Raw genomic sequence first — 13,210 nt, 5'->3', positions numbered from 1 at the left:
ATATCACATGTTTTGAAAAAGACGAAATTTATCTTCTTACATTTTAGGACTCTGGAAGTCAATCTCTAGAGCACCAGTTCTGAGGACTCTCTCTCTGTTGGCTGTGAGGGAGGTCCTTGTGTCTTCCAGCTCTGCCCGTTGGTTCCTTGACTGTCTTTCTTCATGTCTCAAGGCCCCTATCTTTGTCCATCCTTGATTCCAAGCCTAATCTCTTTATCTCTAAAGCAGTGGTTATCAACCTTTGGGTCATGACCCCTTTGGGGATCAAATAATCCTTTCACAGGGATCGCCTAAGACCATCAGAAAACACATATTAACACATTATATTAAGACTGTTACCCATGCTACACCATGCTTCAAGACAAAATTTCAATTATTTGTAATTAGAAGAAAATTAAAATACATAGAAATATTTCACAATATATAACTACATTATTGTTTATGTGATTAATCACTATGCTTTAATTATCCTCAATTTATAGCAATGAAAACACATCCTGCATATCAGATATTTACATTATGATTTATAACGGCAGCAAAATTACAGTTATGAAGTAGCAACGAAAATAATTTTATGGTTGGGGGGTCACCACAGCATGAGGAATTTAAGACATTAGGAAGGTTGAGAACCACTGCTCTAAAGTAACTGGTTTAAGACATACCCCACAATCGTAATGACATTATTAACAAAGAAAACACCCCAAATATATGTTATAAGTAGTAGCCCATATACACCCCCAGGTATTTAACTATTGTTTATAATGTACTTTTGTGGGATGCAATTCCATTCATAACAGTTGTACATTGCATATATCTCTTAGGAAATCATGCATTTGGACTGTAATGACCTGAACTTCATGCTATTAAGTGTGGGTAGGTAGTACCTGATAGATAGAACTTAAAAAACAAAACCATACTCAACTGCCATCGAGTCAATTTTGACTCATAATGGACAGAGTACATCTGCCCCTAGGGGTTCCCAAGACTGTTTATGGGAGTAGAAAGCTTCATCTTTAGCCTGCAGAGCAGCCAATAGTTTCAAACTGCTGACCTTAGAGTTAGCAGCCGAGTGCGCAACCACTATACCATACCACCAGGGCCCATAGATAGAACATGTATACTAATTAATTGCCAGAGCACTATATCCTAGGATCTAATTAGAATAATGTCAAATTAAGGGAGGCTTGATTAATATAGTACAGTCAGGATGATACAGTAGAGCTAGAAAGACATGACCAAATGTAGTTCAGCTCTTTTGTTTAATTTTTTTTTTTGCCAAAAAAAATTGAATGAAATTTAATGAAGTATAAGAAGTCTTGGTGTCACAGTAGTTAATCCCTGGGTTTCCAACCACCAAAATGCTGGGTTCTGAACCGCCGGCACTATAAGGGAGGACGATGGTGTAGTCTGCCCATAGAGATCACAGCCTAGAAATCCTGTAGGGCAGTTCTACGCTTAGATGGTCACTATGAGTCTGTTCTTACAGGGTCACTATGAGTCTGAATTGACTGGGAATAAACAAGGAAGCTTCAGAATAGGTGGGAAATTCTGTTACCTTTTGTGTTTCTATTTGTTTTCTATTATCTTAAATTCCACTTTCCCACTAAGCTTATTATAAAGCCCCGTCATAGAATACCCAGCATGGTGCTTGTTTCTAATACATGTATTCAACAAATATCTATTGCCTCAGTAAAAAGTAAATAAACCTTTATGTTAAAGGTATACCTTTATGTCTTGCCATTTCCTAAATACTGTCAAAGCGATTATTGTATATTAGTGATCTTTTCCCCCACCTTGCTCTTGGCAAATTTTTTCCTGATTCCACACCAAAGTACAGAAAATAAATGTAGTAAAAAATGTATATAGCTTAGGTGTATTAATAAGCTCATTCAAATAATTACTAATGTTCAGTGAGGGTTTTCACTGTGTTATGAATAAAGAAACTGAATTACATAATGATTTACTTGTGTAAGTCTCATAACTAATTCCTGGTGCAACGAAATTTAAACAATAAGTAGCCTGGATTTCTCAGCTCTTAGTCATTATGCTAACACTTTCTCTTGGGAAATGAGGTCATTTAAATATATACATTTATATGTATACATGCATATATGGATGGATGTGTATACTTGTATATATACATATTTCATATATGTGAAATAAATATGAATAGAAAACCATCTTTTAAAAATATCTCAAAATATACTATATAGGCCAAATGGCTTAAATAAAATAAATTAATTTTATAGGAAAGTAAATAAACCTTTATGCTAAAGGTATACCTTTATGTCTTGCCATTTCCTAAATACTGTCAAAGCGATTTTTGTATATTAGTGATCTTTTTCCCCACCTTGCTCTTGGCGAATTTTTTCCTGATTTTTAATCTATAAGGTATTTCATTTCCTTATTGAAAGTAGGTGATAATCATTGAAGGCAATACTTGATTCATGCAGGAAATACTTTGGTGAATATGGTCTTAAATAAACTATTTTGCTTGTTTCTACCCACTCAATCAAACCAAGTAATATTTATATGTAGCCCCGTATATCCTTGCCTGTGTAGGTTTGGCCTAAACAGGGTATTTTAATATTTACACAGAATAGCTTTAATAAAAGTCTGCCTTTTCTGAGATGGCTGGTTTTATATCCAACAGGGTGGCAATCACAGTTCACCCTCTTAACAATCACTTCATAGAATACAATCAGTATATTCCCCACCTTCCTCCCCAGATCCATAAAGAAAGGAAAAGTTATGTTGTGGAAGTAACAAAGACCAGGATTAGAATGGACATATTAAGTAATTAACTTCATTGTAGCTTCTTACAAGCGAGGAAGGTAAGACTTTGTTGCACATACTTGGACATGTTATCAGGATAGACGAGTCCCTGGCCTATCATGCTTGATTATGGATGAGCAAAGTAGAGGGCTCGGTGAGATAGACTGACACAGTGTCTACCACAATAGGCTCAAACATAGGAACTCTTGTGAGGAAGCCTGGAGGCACCTTGTTGGTGCCACATCAAGAGCTGGCTTTCAGGGACTGGCAATGAAGTTAATTTTTTTACATTACATTCCCACAATGTCCCGGGTTCCTGGCCCTTCCTGCATACCTCGCTGTTGTTCCTATAATATGCTGTTGGGACAACATTCCAGTCACATAATATCCTATCACAGATAGTATTGTGGACATTACATGGCATGCCTGTATTTCTAATAGTTCAAAATAATTTTCCAATCAGACTTTATATTCTGTAGTTTTCATTCTAGTTTTGGTATTAAGCTTTGGCTTAGATTTGTGGTGAAGTAAAGCACATAGGTACATACATACATTGCATACATATACACTGGAGCCCTGGTGGCATAGTGGTTGCACATTGGGATGCTAATCTCAAATCTGCTGTTGAAACCATAGCTGCTCCACAGAAGAAGCATAAGGTTTTCTGCTCATGTAAAGAGTAATAGTCTTGGAAATCCATGGGGTGGGGGGCAGTTCTACACTCTCCTGTATGGCCACTATAAGTCAGATTTAACTCCATAGCACTGATGTGTGTGTGTGTGTGTGTGTGTGTGTGTATATACAATTTTTTATTATATTATGCTATGTATATAATTTAGGTCTTCCAAGGTCTAGATTTCCTTGATTTTAAGAATTATCAATAATGTTCATATGTCTTTGGAACCATATCATGAGTTAAATTTTTTTTCAAAGTTCAAGGAGTGCTTACCTGAAGTGTATGGAAGGATTCTTAAAGGTTGAGTGTTTTTAGCTTCTATAGATATAGAGAGAGACCTAAAGGTCAAGTTTATTGGTGAAATCCTGAAGATGTGATTTACATGATTTAATATTTCTTGAGACTCTGGAATGGTTCTGACTTCTAAAGATATTTGAAGGGCTAGAAAATAACTTTGAGATAAACCTTTAGACCTCCTGTTCTTGGACTGGAGAATTAGCTTCGTGATGTGTCCACAAAGCCATGATACACATCTGAATTTGCCAGTATCATCCTAAGAAATACAAAGTTCTGAGAGTATTTGTGTAACATTATTAATATCAAATATAGAAAAGTATGTTGTCAACAACAATAGTAAAATGTTATCCTTAAACCAAAACAAAAATTCTTCTTTACAAGTCAATTCTGACTCATAGTGACTCTATAGGATAGGGTTGCCTTTAGGTTTCTGCGATTATAACTCTTTACAGGAGTAGAAAGCCTCATCTTTCACCAGCAGAGCAGCTGGTGGTTTTGAACTGTTGCTCTTGAGGTTAGTAGCCCAACACATCACATACTACACAGTCAGAGGAGGTCCTTTAAAAAGTCTTCATTTTGGAGGGTATAAGAGGACTGATAGGACTTGATCAAGGGCAGTGTTACCGAGAAGAATTACTCAGCCAAATGAAAGCTGAGCATGATCGTGGGACATGAGGAAAGTAAAAGGAAATAGAGGAAAGAATGAGGAGGTAAAGGCATTTATAGAGGTCTAAATAAAGGCATGTACATATATAAATATATGTGTGAGGATGGGGAAATAGATCTGTGTGCATATATTTATAGGTTTAGTATTAAGGTAGCAGATGGACATTGAGTCTCAACTTAGTACTCCCTCAATGCAAGCAAACTTTGTTCTATTAAACTGGCATTCCATGATGCTCACCTTCCCGACACAATTGCTGAAGACAAAGCAGATGCATAAGCAAACATGGTGAAAAGAGCACATAATGTCCGCTAACAAAAGATATAGCATCTGGGGTCTTAAAGGCTTGAAGATGAACAAGCAGCCATCTAGCTGAGAAGCAACAAAGCTCACTTGGAAGAAGCACACCAGCCTATGCGATCATGGAGGTGTTGATGGGATCAGGTATTATCAGGCATCAAAGAACAAAAAATATCATCATTGTGAATGGGGGAGCGCAGAGTGAGGACCCAAAACCAACTGTAGGCAACTGGACATCCCTTACAAAAAGGTCACGGGGAGGAGATGAGCCAGTCAGGGTACAGTATATCACCGATGAAAGATACAACTCTCCTCTAGTTCTTTAATGCTTCCTCCCCTACTATCATAATCCCAGTTCTACCTTACAAATCCAGCTAGACCAGAGGGATGTACACTGGTACAGATAGGAACTGGAAACAGGGAATCCAGGACAGATGAACCCCTCAGGACCAGTGGTCAGAGTGGCAATACTGGGAGAGTTGAGGGAGCATGGGGTAGAAAGAGGGAACCGATCAGAAAGATCTACATATAAGCCCTTCTCTGGGGGACAGACAGAAAAGTGAGTAAAGGGAGATGCTGGACAATGTAAGACATGAAAACATAATTTATAAATTGTAAATTATCAAGGGTTCATGAAGGAGGGGGGGCGGAAAAGGAGGGGGGGAAATAAGCTGATACCAAGGGCTCAAGCTGAAAGAAAATGCTTTGAGAATGATGATGGCACATATGTGCAATTGTGCTTAACACAATGGATGTATGTATGGATTGTGATAAGAGTTGTACGAGCGCCCAATGATTTAAAAAACAAACCATTTTATATATAACCAAATTTTATAAATTATAATATGGTAATAGGAGTTTAATACATAACATTAAATTGACTACATAGTATTTTACTTAGTGAAAATCATATCACTTCAAATATGTTGTTTCATTCTCTTGGTTTTTGTTTGCCTTTAGGGAAGCACATCTTCACCTAGAACTAAACGTTGGGTTTCACAGTGGGCTAGTTTGGCTGCTAATCATACAAGACATGATCAAGATGAAAAGATAGTGGATGTCTCTGCACCTGCTTCTGTCGAACATGGTATTCTTTTTCATTTCTAAAATCGTATATCATAGTGTTAAAAGCAAACTATTAGTGTGAACTAAGTTAATTTGTTATGTTTACTTATAGTCTATGTTCATATTAGTTTATTTTGACTAATTCAAAAGTAATTAAAGTATAATTCTAACTGAAGATAGAAAAAGGAGGAGAGAATTTGTAGGTGATGCTCCTTTATCAGTTTCACTTTATTTCTCAGGAACTGCACTAAATATTACGGTTTTATTGTCTTGAACAATCTTAAGAGTCTCACCAGTTTTACTACCCTCTCCATTTACTCTCCAGTGAGAGGAGTTTGCAGAGTGGTTCACATAAATGAGTCACCACCATTGGAGTGGATGGAGCGTGGAAGGACAGGCATATCAAGTATTAAATATTAAAGGCAAAATTCGACTCTTATAATTTTACTTGACCTTCATTTTCTTATTACTGTACATTTAAATAAATCTATTTACATAAGTTACTTAAGCTAAAAATTCCATTAAATCTGAAAACGCATTCTTTTGAAAATATATTTATCAGGTGTCTAGTATAAGCAGAGCAGATAAGGGAAATGGTAAAAAATAAAATAGTTTTTGCATTTCACTTGACTGACTTCACATTAAAGAGCTAAGGTATGTATATAAGTCAATATAGTAATATATAATTAAATGCTAAATTAAAGCTAATCAGTAAGGTGTGTTTTGCACAGTACCCATTGTATTGCAATGACATCTAAATGCCAAACTTGTAGAGCTATAAAGGGAAAAACAAAGATCCACCCATTCTACACTATCTTTTTTTCCACGTATCCCTAAAATCCTAGAGTACTGTATGTTTGTTTATGTTTTCATTAAAACACCATTTTCTAGAAATTATTTCATTTTAAACAATTAATAAACTCAATTTCCTCACATTGAGGAAATGTAAACTAAAGTATACATTTTCTCTTTAGCTTCTACCTAGTTGTAACAAAAAAAGTCATGTGTTGTAATGTGAGACCTTCATTTGCCAGAATGCCATAATTTAAAAATCTGTGTGTAAAATTATAATGGTCTTAAATTTTCTCATTCTTTTAATCAGCTTTAGAAGGTAAAATCATTTTCTGAAAGTATTCTGCATTTTCCATTTTAATTATGTCATTTCCTTTTGTGATTGAGAGTACAGCAAACCACGTTTATTAAGTATTATCTGTGCTGTTTTTTATCTGTGCTATTCTATAATATCCTAATTCTAGTTTGTTTCCAGGATGGGAAAAGTTATGAGCAAGAATGAGCATAGTAAACTGCCTAGACATAAAACACATTAAAAGAAGAATCAGTGGGGACATGGGAACAATTAGTTCCATGGACTGATGGCCCACAGAAACATCAGTCCATAACCTTGAAACCAGAAGAAGTAGATGTTGCCTGGCTACTCTGTGCTCTAAAAGGAATCTCATTAGAAAGTCCAAGAGAGAGTAGGAGGAAAATGTGGAACAAAAACTCAAAATTATAAAGCATCCAGGCTTATTGATAACGACTCCCAAGACTGTGGCCTATAGTTACCCTTTCGGTCTCAAACTGAACTCCCACCAAGGCGTAGATTTTAGCCAAATGATAAACAAACATATATTACTGTGTTATACTAAGTGTACATTATAGTACATTACAAGGTGGTACCCTCAAAACTGAAAAGAGCTCTGCTGTGTGGAGCTTTTATTTTTTTTAAATAAATCTTTTTATTGGGGTTCATACAACTCTTATCACAATCCATATATATATCAATTGAGTAAAGCACCCTTATACATTCATTGCTCTCGTCATTCTCAAAATTCGCCTTCTGCTTGGGTTCCTGGAATCAGCTCGTTTTCCTTTTTTTCCCTCCCCCTCCCTCCCCGATCCCCCCTTCCCCCTGAACCCTTACTAGTCTATAAATAACTACTTTATCTTATCTCACACTGCCCGACATCTCCCCTCACCCACCTTCCTATTGCCCATCTTCCAGAGAGGAGGTTACACATAGATCCCCAAAGTGTGGAACTTTTGTAGTATTCGTTTTTCCCACTAAGCGAGCATTGAGCAACCCACTCTAAGTTCATGCACCCACTGGTGTCACCTGGTAAGGTCCTCTCTGGTCAGTGAATTTTTCATAAAAGCAGTGTGTTAGGGTTCTCTAGAAAAACAAAACCATAATGCTAATAATTTTGTATATATTTATACAGATAGCTATGTATCATAAGAAATAAAGAGTTAATTAAATTATAAAGCAGTACAAATATTTGGGTCAGTGCAACTCACTCTCATTAGACAGTTGTGAGACACTGGCAGTCCTTCAAGTCTTGAGGGCCGCCGGGTAGTCCTCTGTAGAGCAATTCAGGCTATCTGGACACAGGCAGCAAACAGCAAGGTAGGTCACCAAAAGTCAGCTAGATAACCAGGTCCGACAATCCCCAGCTCAAGAGATGTAAATTCCAATGGTGTAGCGAAGCAGGTCTTGAAGGAACCTCACATTACAGCAGCACAGTCCACGGGTTAGGTGTCCTATAGGTAGTGAGGCTTGCAAATTGAGGCAAAAAGCAAGGCAGCTGCACACTGGTCCGGTGATCAAAAAGCAAGAGACAAAAGCAAGGCTTGCCAAGCCATTTAATCCAATTTGTGTTTATCGGCCAGGTTGGCACAATAAGCTAACTACCTCAGAGTGTTAGAGACCAGTGAGTGGGTGCCTGTGAAATTTTGTTTCCTATTCAGGAAAAATGCTGCAGAAACTGTTGTGGTGTTGAACACAGCTGACAAGGACAGCGCTATGGAGAAAAATCAAGTGTACAAGTGGTTTTTTCATTTCAATAAAGGTGAAATGTTGATTGATGAGAAACCTCATTCTGGACGCCCATCACTTCCCAAATGGATCAAAAAGTTGACAGAAGTCATGCACTTGTGCTTGAAGACTGAAGACAGACAATTAAAGAGATGGGAAAGTTTTCTGGACTATCTTGGAGCTTGGCTCAACAAATTTTAACCGGAGAATTGGGGATGAGAAAGGTAGCTGCGAAATTTGTGCCTCAGATTCTGACTGGCCGGCAAAAAGAGCATTGACTGGAAACATGCCGTGCTTTGAAAGAACAGCTCGAAAGGGACCCAGACTTTTTCCCCAAGGCCAGGTGGTGCGACCCCAAAAGCAAACATCAAGCCAGTGGAAGATACCTTGCCCCAAAAAAGCTCGCCAAATAAAATCACAGATCAGTGCAATCTCATTTGGTTTTTTTTTATTTATTTTTTTATGTGAAGGTGAGAGTGCATTTGGCGTTTGTTCCACCAGATTAATCAGACTGTTAATCAAGCTTTCTATTTAGAGGTTCTGAAAAGATTGTGTAACAGTGTGTGACACAGAGGCCTTATGTGTGGCACACGGGGCTGGTTTTGCCACCACAACAGTGCACCTGCTCTTGCAGTCATCTCAGTGTGCCAGTTTGGGGCAAAAGTCAGCATGCCTCACTTGCCCCGTACACCTGACTCACCTGACCTCACTCATGCTACTTCTTTCTGTTTCTGCAAATGAAGAGGGACATGAAAGAACAGAGATTTTACTACACAGAGGAGGTGAAGAAACAATGAGGGAGGTGCTGTCAGACATCCAAAGAGATGAGTTTAAAAGGTGTTTTCAGGAATGAAACTGAAAAATTAATAAGTGTATTAAGTGTAATGGGGACTACATTGAAGGTGATAAGGTTGTTTTGTTAAAAAAATTTAAATATGTAGCTTGGGGGGGAAACTCCAGTTTTTTGTGGGGGTACCCCCTCATATAGTCACAATAACACTAGTGATGTGCACACATCGCAGAATAATCTACCCACTTCAGATTTTTTTAAAAGCGTCATTTACCCAGTGGCAAAGTTCAGAAGAGTTAGGAGAGTGGAAACTGGAAAAAGAAGTGAGATCAGTGATGTTACATTGAAGGGATTTCAATCGATGAGTTGGTAGAAAATGTATGAATTTGGGGATTTAAAACTGATGGTCTGTTCTGTAAATATTCACACACCACACCCCCCCCAAAAATAATGAAAATGTAAATAAAATGACTTGATCGCAATACTAGATTATTTATTTTTAAAGTTTTTCTTTTTATCCTAATGGCTTTTATTTGTGGTTTTTATTTTATCAATACAGACGTTGGTGAATCTGGCATTTCACTGAGAAATACTGGCGCACTAACTTCTTTGGCTGGTCAAGGAGAGAGAAGGAGAAGAGCCCTTCCCCAGCTTCCACACGAAGAAAAGCCTCTTGAAAACCCCAGGACAAAGCTTATAGCACATAGGTCAGAGATAGGAGAGAAACAAGACACGGAACTTCAGGAGAAAGAAACACCCACACAGGTATCTCAGAAAGGTAAACAAGATGCCGAGAGAGCCCTGAGTAAAATGAACAGGACAATAAATGGTGAGACTCTTAAGAATACTGGAGACAACAAAATGTTTCACTTAGGCAGCTCTTCTCCTGGAGGAGAGAAAAACGAGGCTGATAAGGAAACTTCTTTAGTAAAGCAAACTTTAGCTAAAATTCAGCAGCAAGAACAAAAGGAGCAGACAGAGTGGACGCCCACTAAATTGTCATCTTCAAAAAATGTTTCCAGTCAAATCGACAAATGCAGGGAAGAGTCTCTTAAACAAGAGCCACAGCCTCAAGAAAAAATTGCTGGTCATTGTACGGGCAAAGGAGAAAGGATGGTACAGAATGAGGGGAAAAGAAGAAAAGCTGAGGACATCCTAAAAAACCAAACTTCCAAGGGAGGAGACAAGAAGGAATCTTCCAAGTCACTCGTGCGACAAGGAAGCTTCACCATAGAAAAGCCTAGCTCAAACATACCCATAGAACTTATTCCCCATATAAATAAGCAGTCTTCAGTCACTCCCTCTTCTTTACCATTAGCTTCTGCAAGTAGAATTCGAGATAGAAGTGACTCTATGGATACTGATTCTAGTATGGACACAACCCTTATTCTCAAAGACACAGAAGCAGTAATGGCTTTTCTAGAAGCTAAACTGCGTGAAGATAATAAAACCGACGAAGGCCCAGATACTCCCAGTTATAATAGAGACAATTCCATTTCACCAGAATCAGATGTGGATACAGCTAGTACGATCAGTCTGGTTACTGGAGAGACTGAAAGAAAGTCAACTCAAAAGCGAAAGAGTTTCACTAGCCTCTATAAAGATAGGTGTTCTTCAGGTTCCCCTTCCAAAGATGTCACAAAACCATCCTCTTCAGGTGCTAGGGAGAAGATTGAAAAGAAAACAAAAAGCCGATCCACTGATGTAGGTTCAAGAGCAGATGGTCGTAAATTTGTACAATCCAGTGGAAGAATACGACAGCCTTCAGTAGACTTAACAGATGATGATCAAACCTCTAGTGTACCTCATTCTGCTATCTCAGATATTATGTCATCTGATCAGGAAACATACTCTTCTAAACCTCATGGAAGGACTCCACTTACCTCAACCGATGAACATGTACATTCCAAACTGGAAGGAAGTAAAGTAACTAAATCTAAGACATCTCCTGTTGCATCTGGTTCATCCAGTAAATCAACCACTCTTCCAAGGCCACGACCTACCAGGACCTCCCTGTTGCGCCGAGCACGGCTTGGTGAAGCTTCAGACAGTGAGCTAGCTGATGCTGACAAAGCATCTGTTGCTTCTGAGGTCTCCACCACAAGTTCAACATCAAAACCTCCCACAGGAAGGCGCAACATCTCTCGGATTGATTTATTGGCTCAGCCTCGTAGAACAAGGCTCGGCTCATTATCAGCTCGTAGTGACTCTGAAGCAACAATATCTAGAAGTAGTGCCGCTTCACGTACTGCAGAAGCCATCATTAGAAGTGGAGCCAGATTGCTACCATCAGATAAATTTTCTCCTAGAGTTAGAGCTAACAGTATCTCTCGGCTATCAGACTCCAAGGTCAAAAGTATGGCCTCATCACATGGCTCTCCTTCAGGTAAATTGGTTCCTAACTTTTAATAATATTAACATATTATGCGTTTCATCTGTCTTTATTTTTAAAATAATAACTTTCTAGTTGGTGTATTTCCAAAATATTTAGCAGAGTTGGTGATACAGAGCAGTTTTTTGTTTTTCTATAAAAATTGATTACTTTTTGCTTAACTTAATAAATGAAAACTTCAGACATTATTAGTTTCCAATTAGCCATGGGGTAAAATAGTGATTTCAAAATTGGAATTACATTGAGGTGATTTATAAATGTCGACCATTGAATTGGCCAACTGTCTGGATTTGTGTGTCAAAAGTAGGTTTGGAATTTTATTATCTGGTTTAAATTGTACGGCTTAACATTGTGCTTCTTAAAGCATGTTTTTAACTTTTAAATATCCTTTCATAGTCCAGAGTCCTTTTAACCCTGAAGAAATATAATATATCCTTGGAGTAAGCTATTTTTCCTTTCAGAACTAAATGAAATTATCTATATTTACATACATACCCCTTCCCACCACCTATTTATGATTAGTTTGGAATGGGTCATTTACCTTACTTACACTTTTTAAAGTTGAAAACTAAGCCTGTTTATGGTTAGCCAGGTAGAAACTACCCCTTAATTTATTCAGCAAAAGATGGTGGATATAGGGTAGTCACATAAAGCATGTGATTCAAAATGATCTGTAGGAATTTTAAACTGGACTATGTGCTTTATCTCATGAGGTACAGTTACAGTATTGAGATGTAGTAATTCTCACTCTGCCATCAAGTCAGTGCTGACTCATAGCGACCCTCTGTGGGTTTGTCATTGTTTACGGGAGTGAAAAGCCCAGTTTTTCTCCCTTGGAACTCCTGGTGTTTCGAACTGCTGATCATGTGGATCGCAGCCCAGCTTTTAACCACCATACCACCAACAGCTCCTAGATGTGACAATTAGATGCAATTAAATATTATAAAGCTCCCTATCAGAATCTAGTTGTTTGGTTATCTTTGTCTTTGTGTGTACTTTATAGCTACTAAGTGTACATGTGTGATCAGAGTAATGAGACAAGTAATTGTGTGTGCCTTGTACGCATGGTCTCATTACGTCATAATCAGCTTCATGTGGGGTGTAGTTAAAAAGACCAGTGGCAGAAACAGCTGTTTATAAGACTTTGAAGATTTATAGTTACTTTCTGTCTTCAAGCCTCTAAATGAGCTGTAAGTCTTCATTGGAAGGAGAGGTGGTATGCAATCTTATCTTTATTTATAGTTTGTTTCTCTCATAATATGTCCTAGTAATCTTAAAACTCCTGGAACTTCACACATATTTCAGATTTCACTTTTTCTTCCATCCCCCTTCATTGCTGATTTCCTCCATTCTAATTATTCTTACATCTCTGCTGGTCAGAGGGTTGAATGATGATGGCTGTAGCTGAAGGCTGAATATAGCATATGATTATAGTT

General features: G+C 37.8%; 1 protein-coding gene across 12 annotated transcripts in view; it reads left to right on the top strand.

Annotated features, from left to right (window-relative positions):
- The window catches only part of CEP170 (centrosomal protein 170), a 168,750-nt gene that overhangs the window by 111,859 nt on the left and 43,681 nt on the right, over nucleotides 1-13,210 (top strand). For all 12 annotated transcript variants that reach the window (XM_075531099.1, XM_075531135.1, XM_075531091.1 and 9 more), the window contains 2 exons: nucleotides 5,673-5,799; nucleotides 9,942-11,768. In XM_075531099.1, the coding sequence (XP_075387214.1) occupies nucleotides 5,673-5,799; nucleotides 9,942-11,768 (1,954 nt within the window). The remainder of the gene's footprint in view (nucleotides 1-5,672; nucleotides 5,800-9,941; nucleotides 11,769-13,210) is intronic.

Source organism: Tenrec ecaudatus, chromosome 1 (genome assembly GCF_050624435.1).
Source record: "Tenrec ecaudatus isolate mTenEca1 chromosome 1, mTenEca1.hap1, whole genome shotgun sequence".
Taxonomy (NCBI): domain Eukaryota; kingdom Metazoa; phylum Chordata; class Mammalia; order Afrosoricida; family Tenrecidae; genus Tenrec; species Tenrec ecaudatus.
The sequence above is the reverse complement of the archived record's forward strand: the minus strand, read 5'-3'. Positions and strand labels throughout refer to the sequence as shown.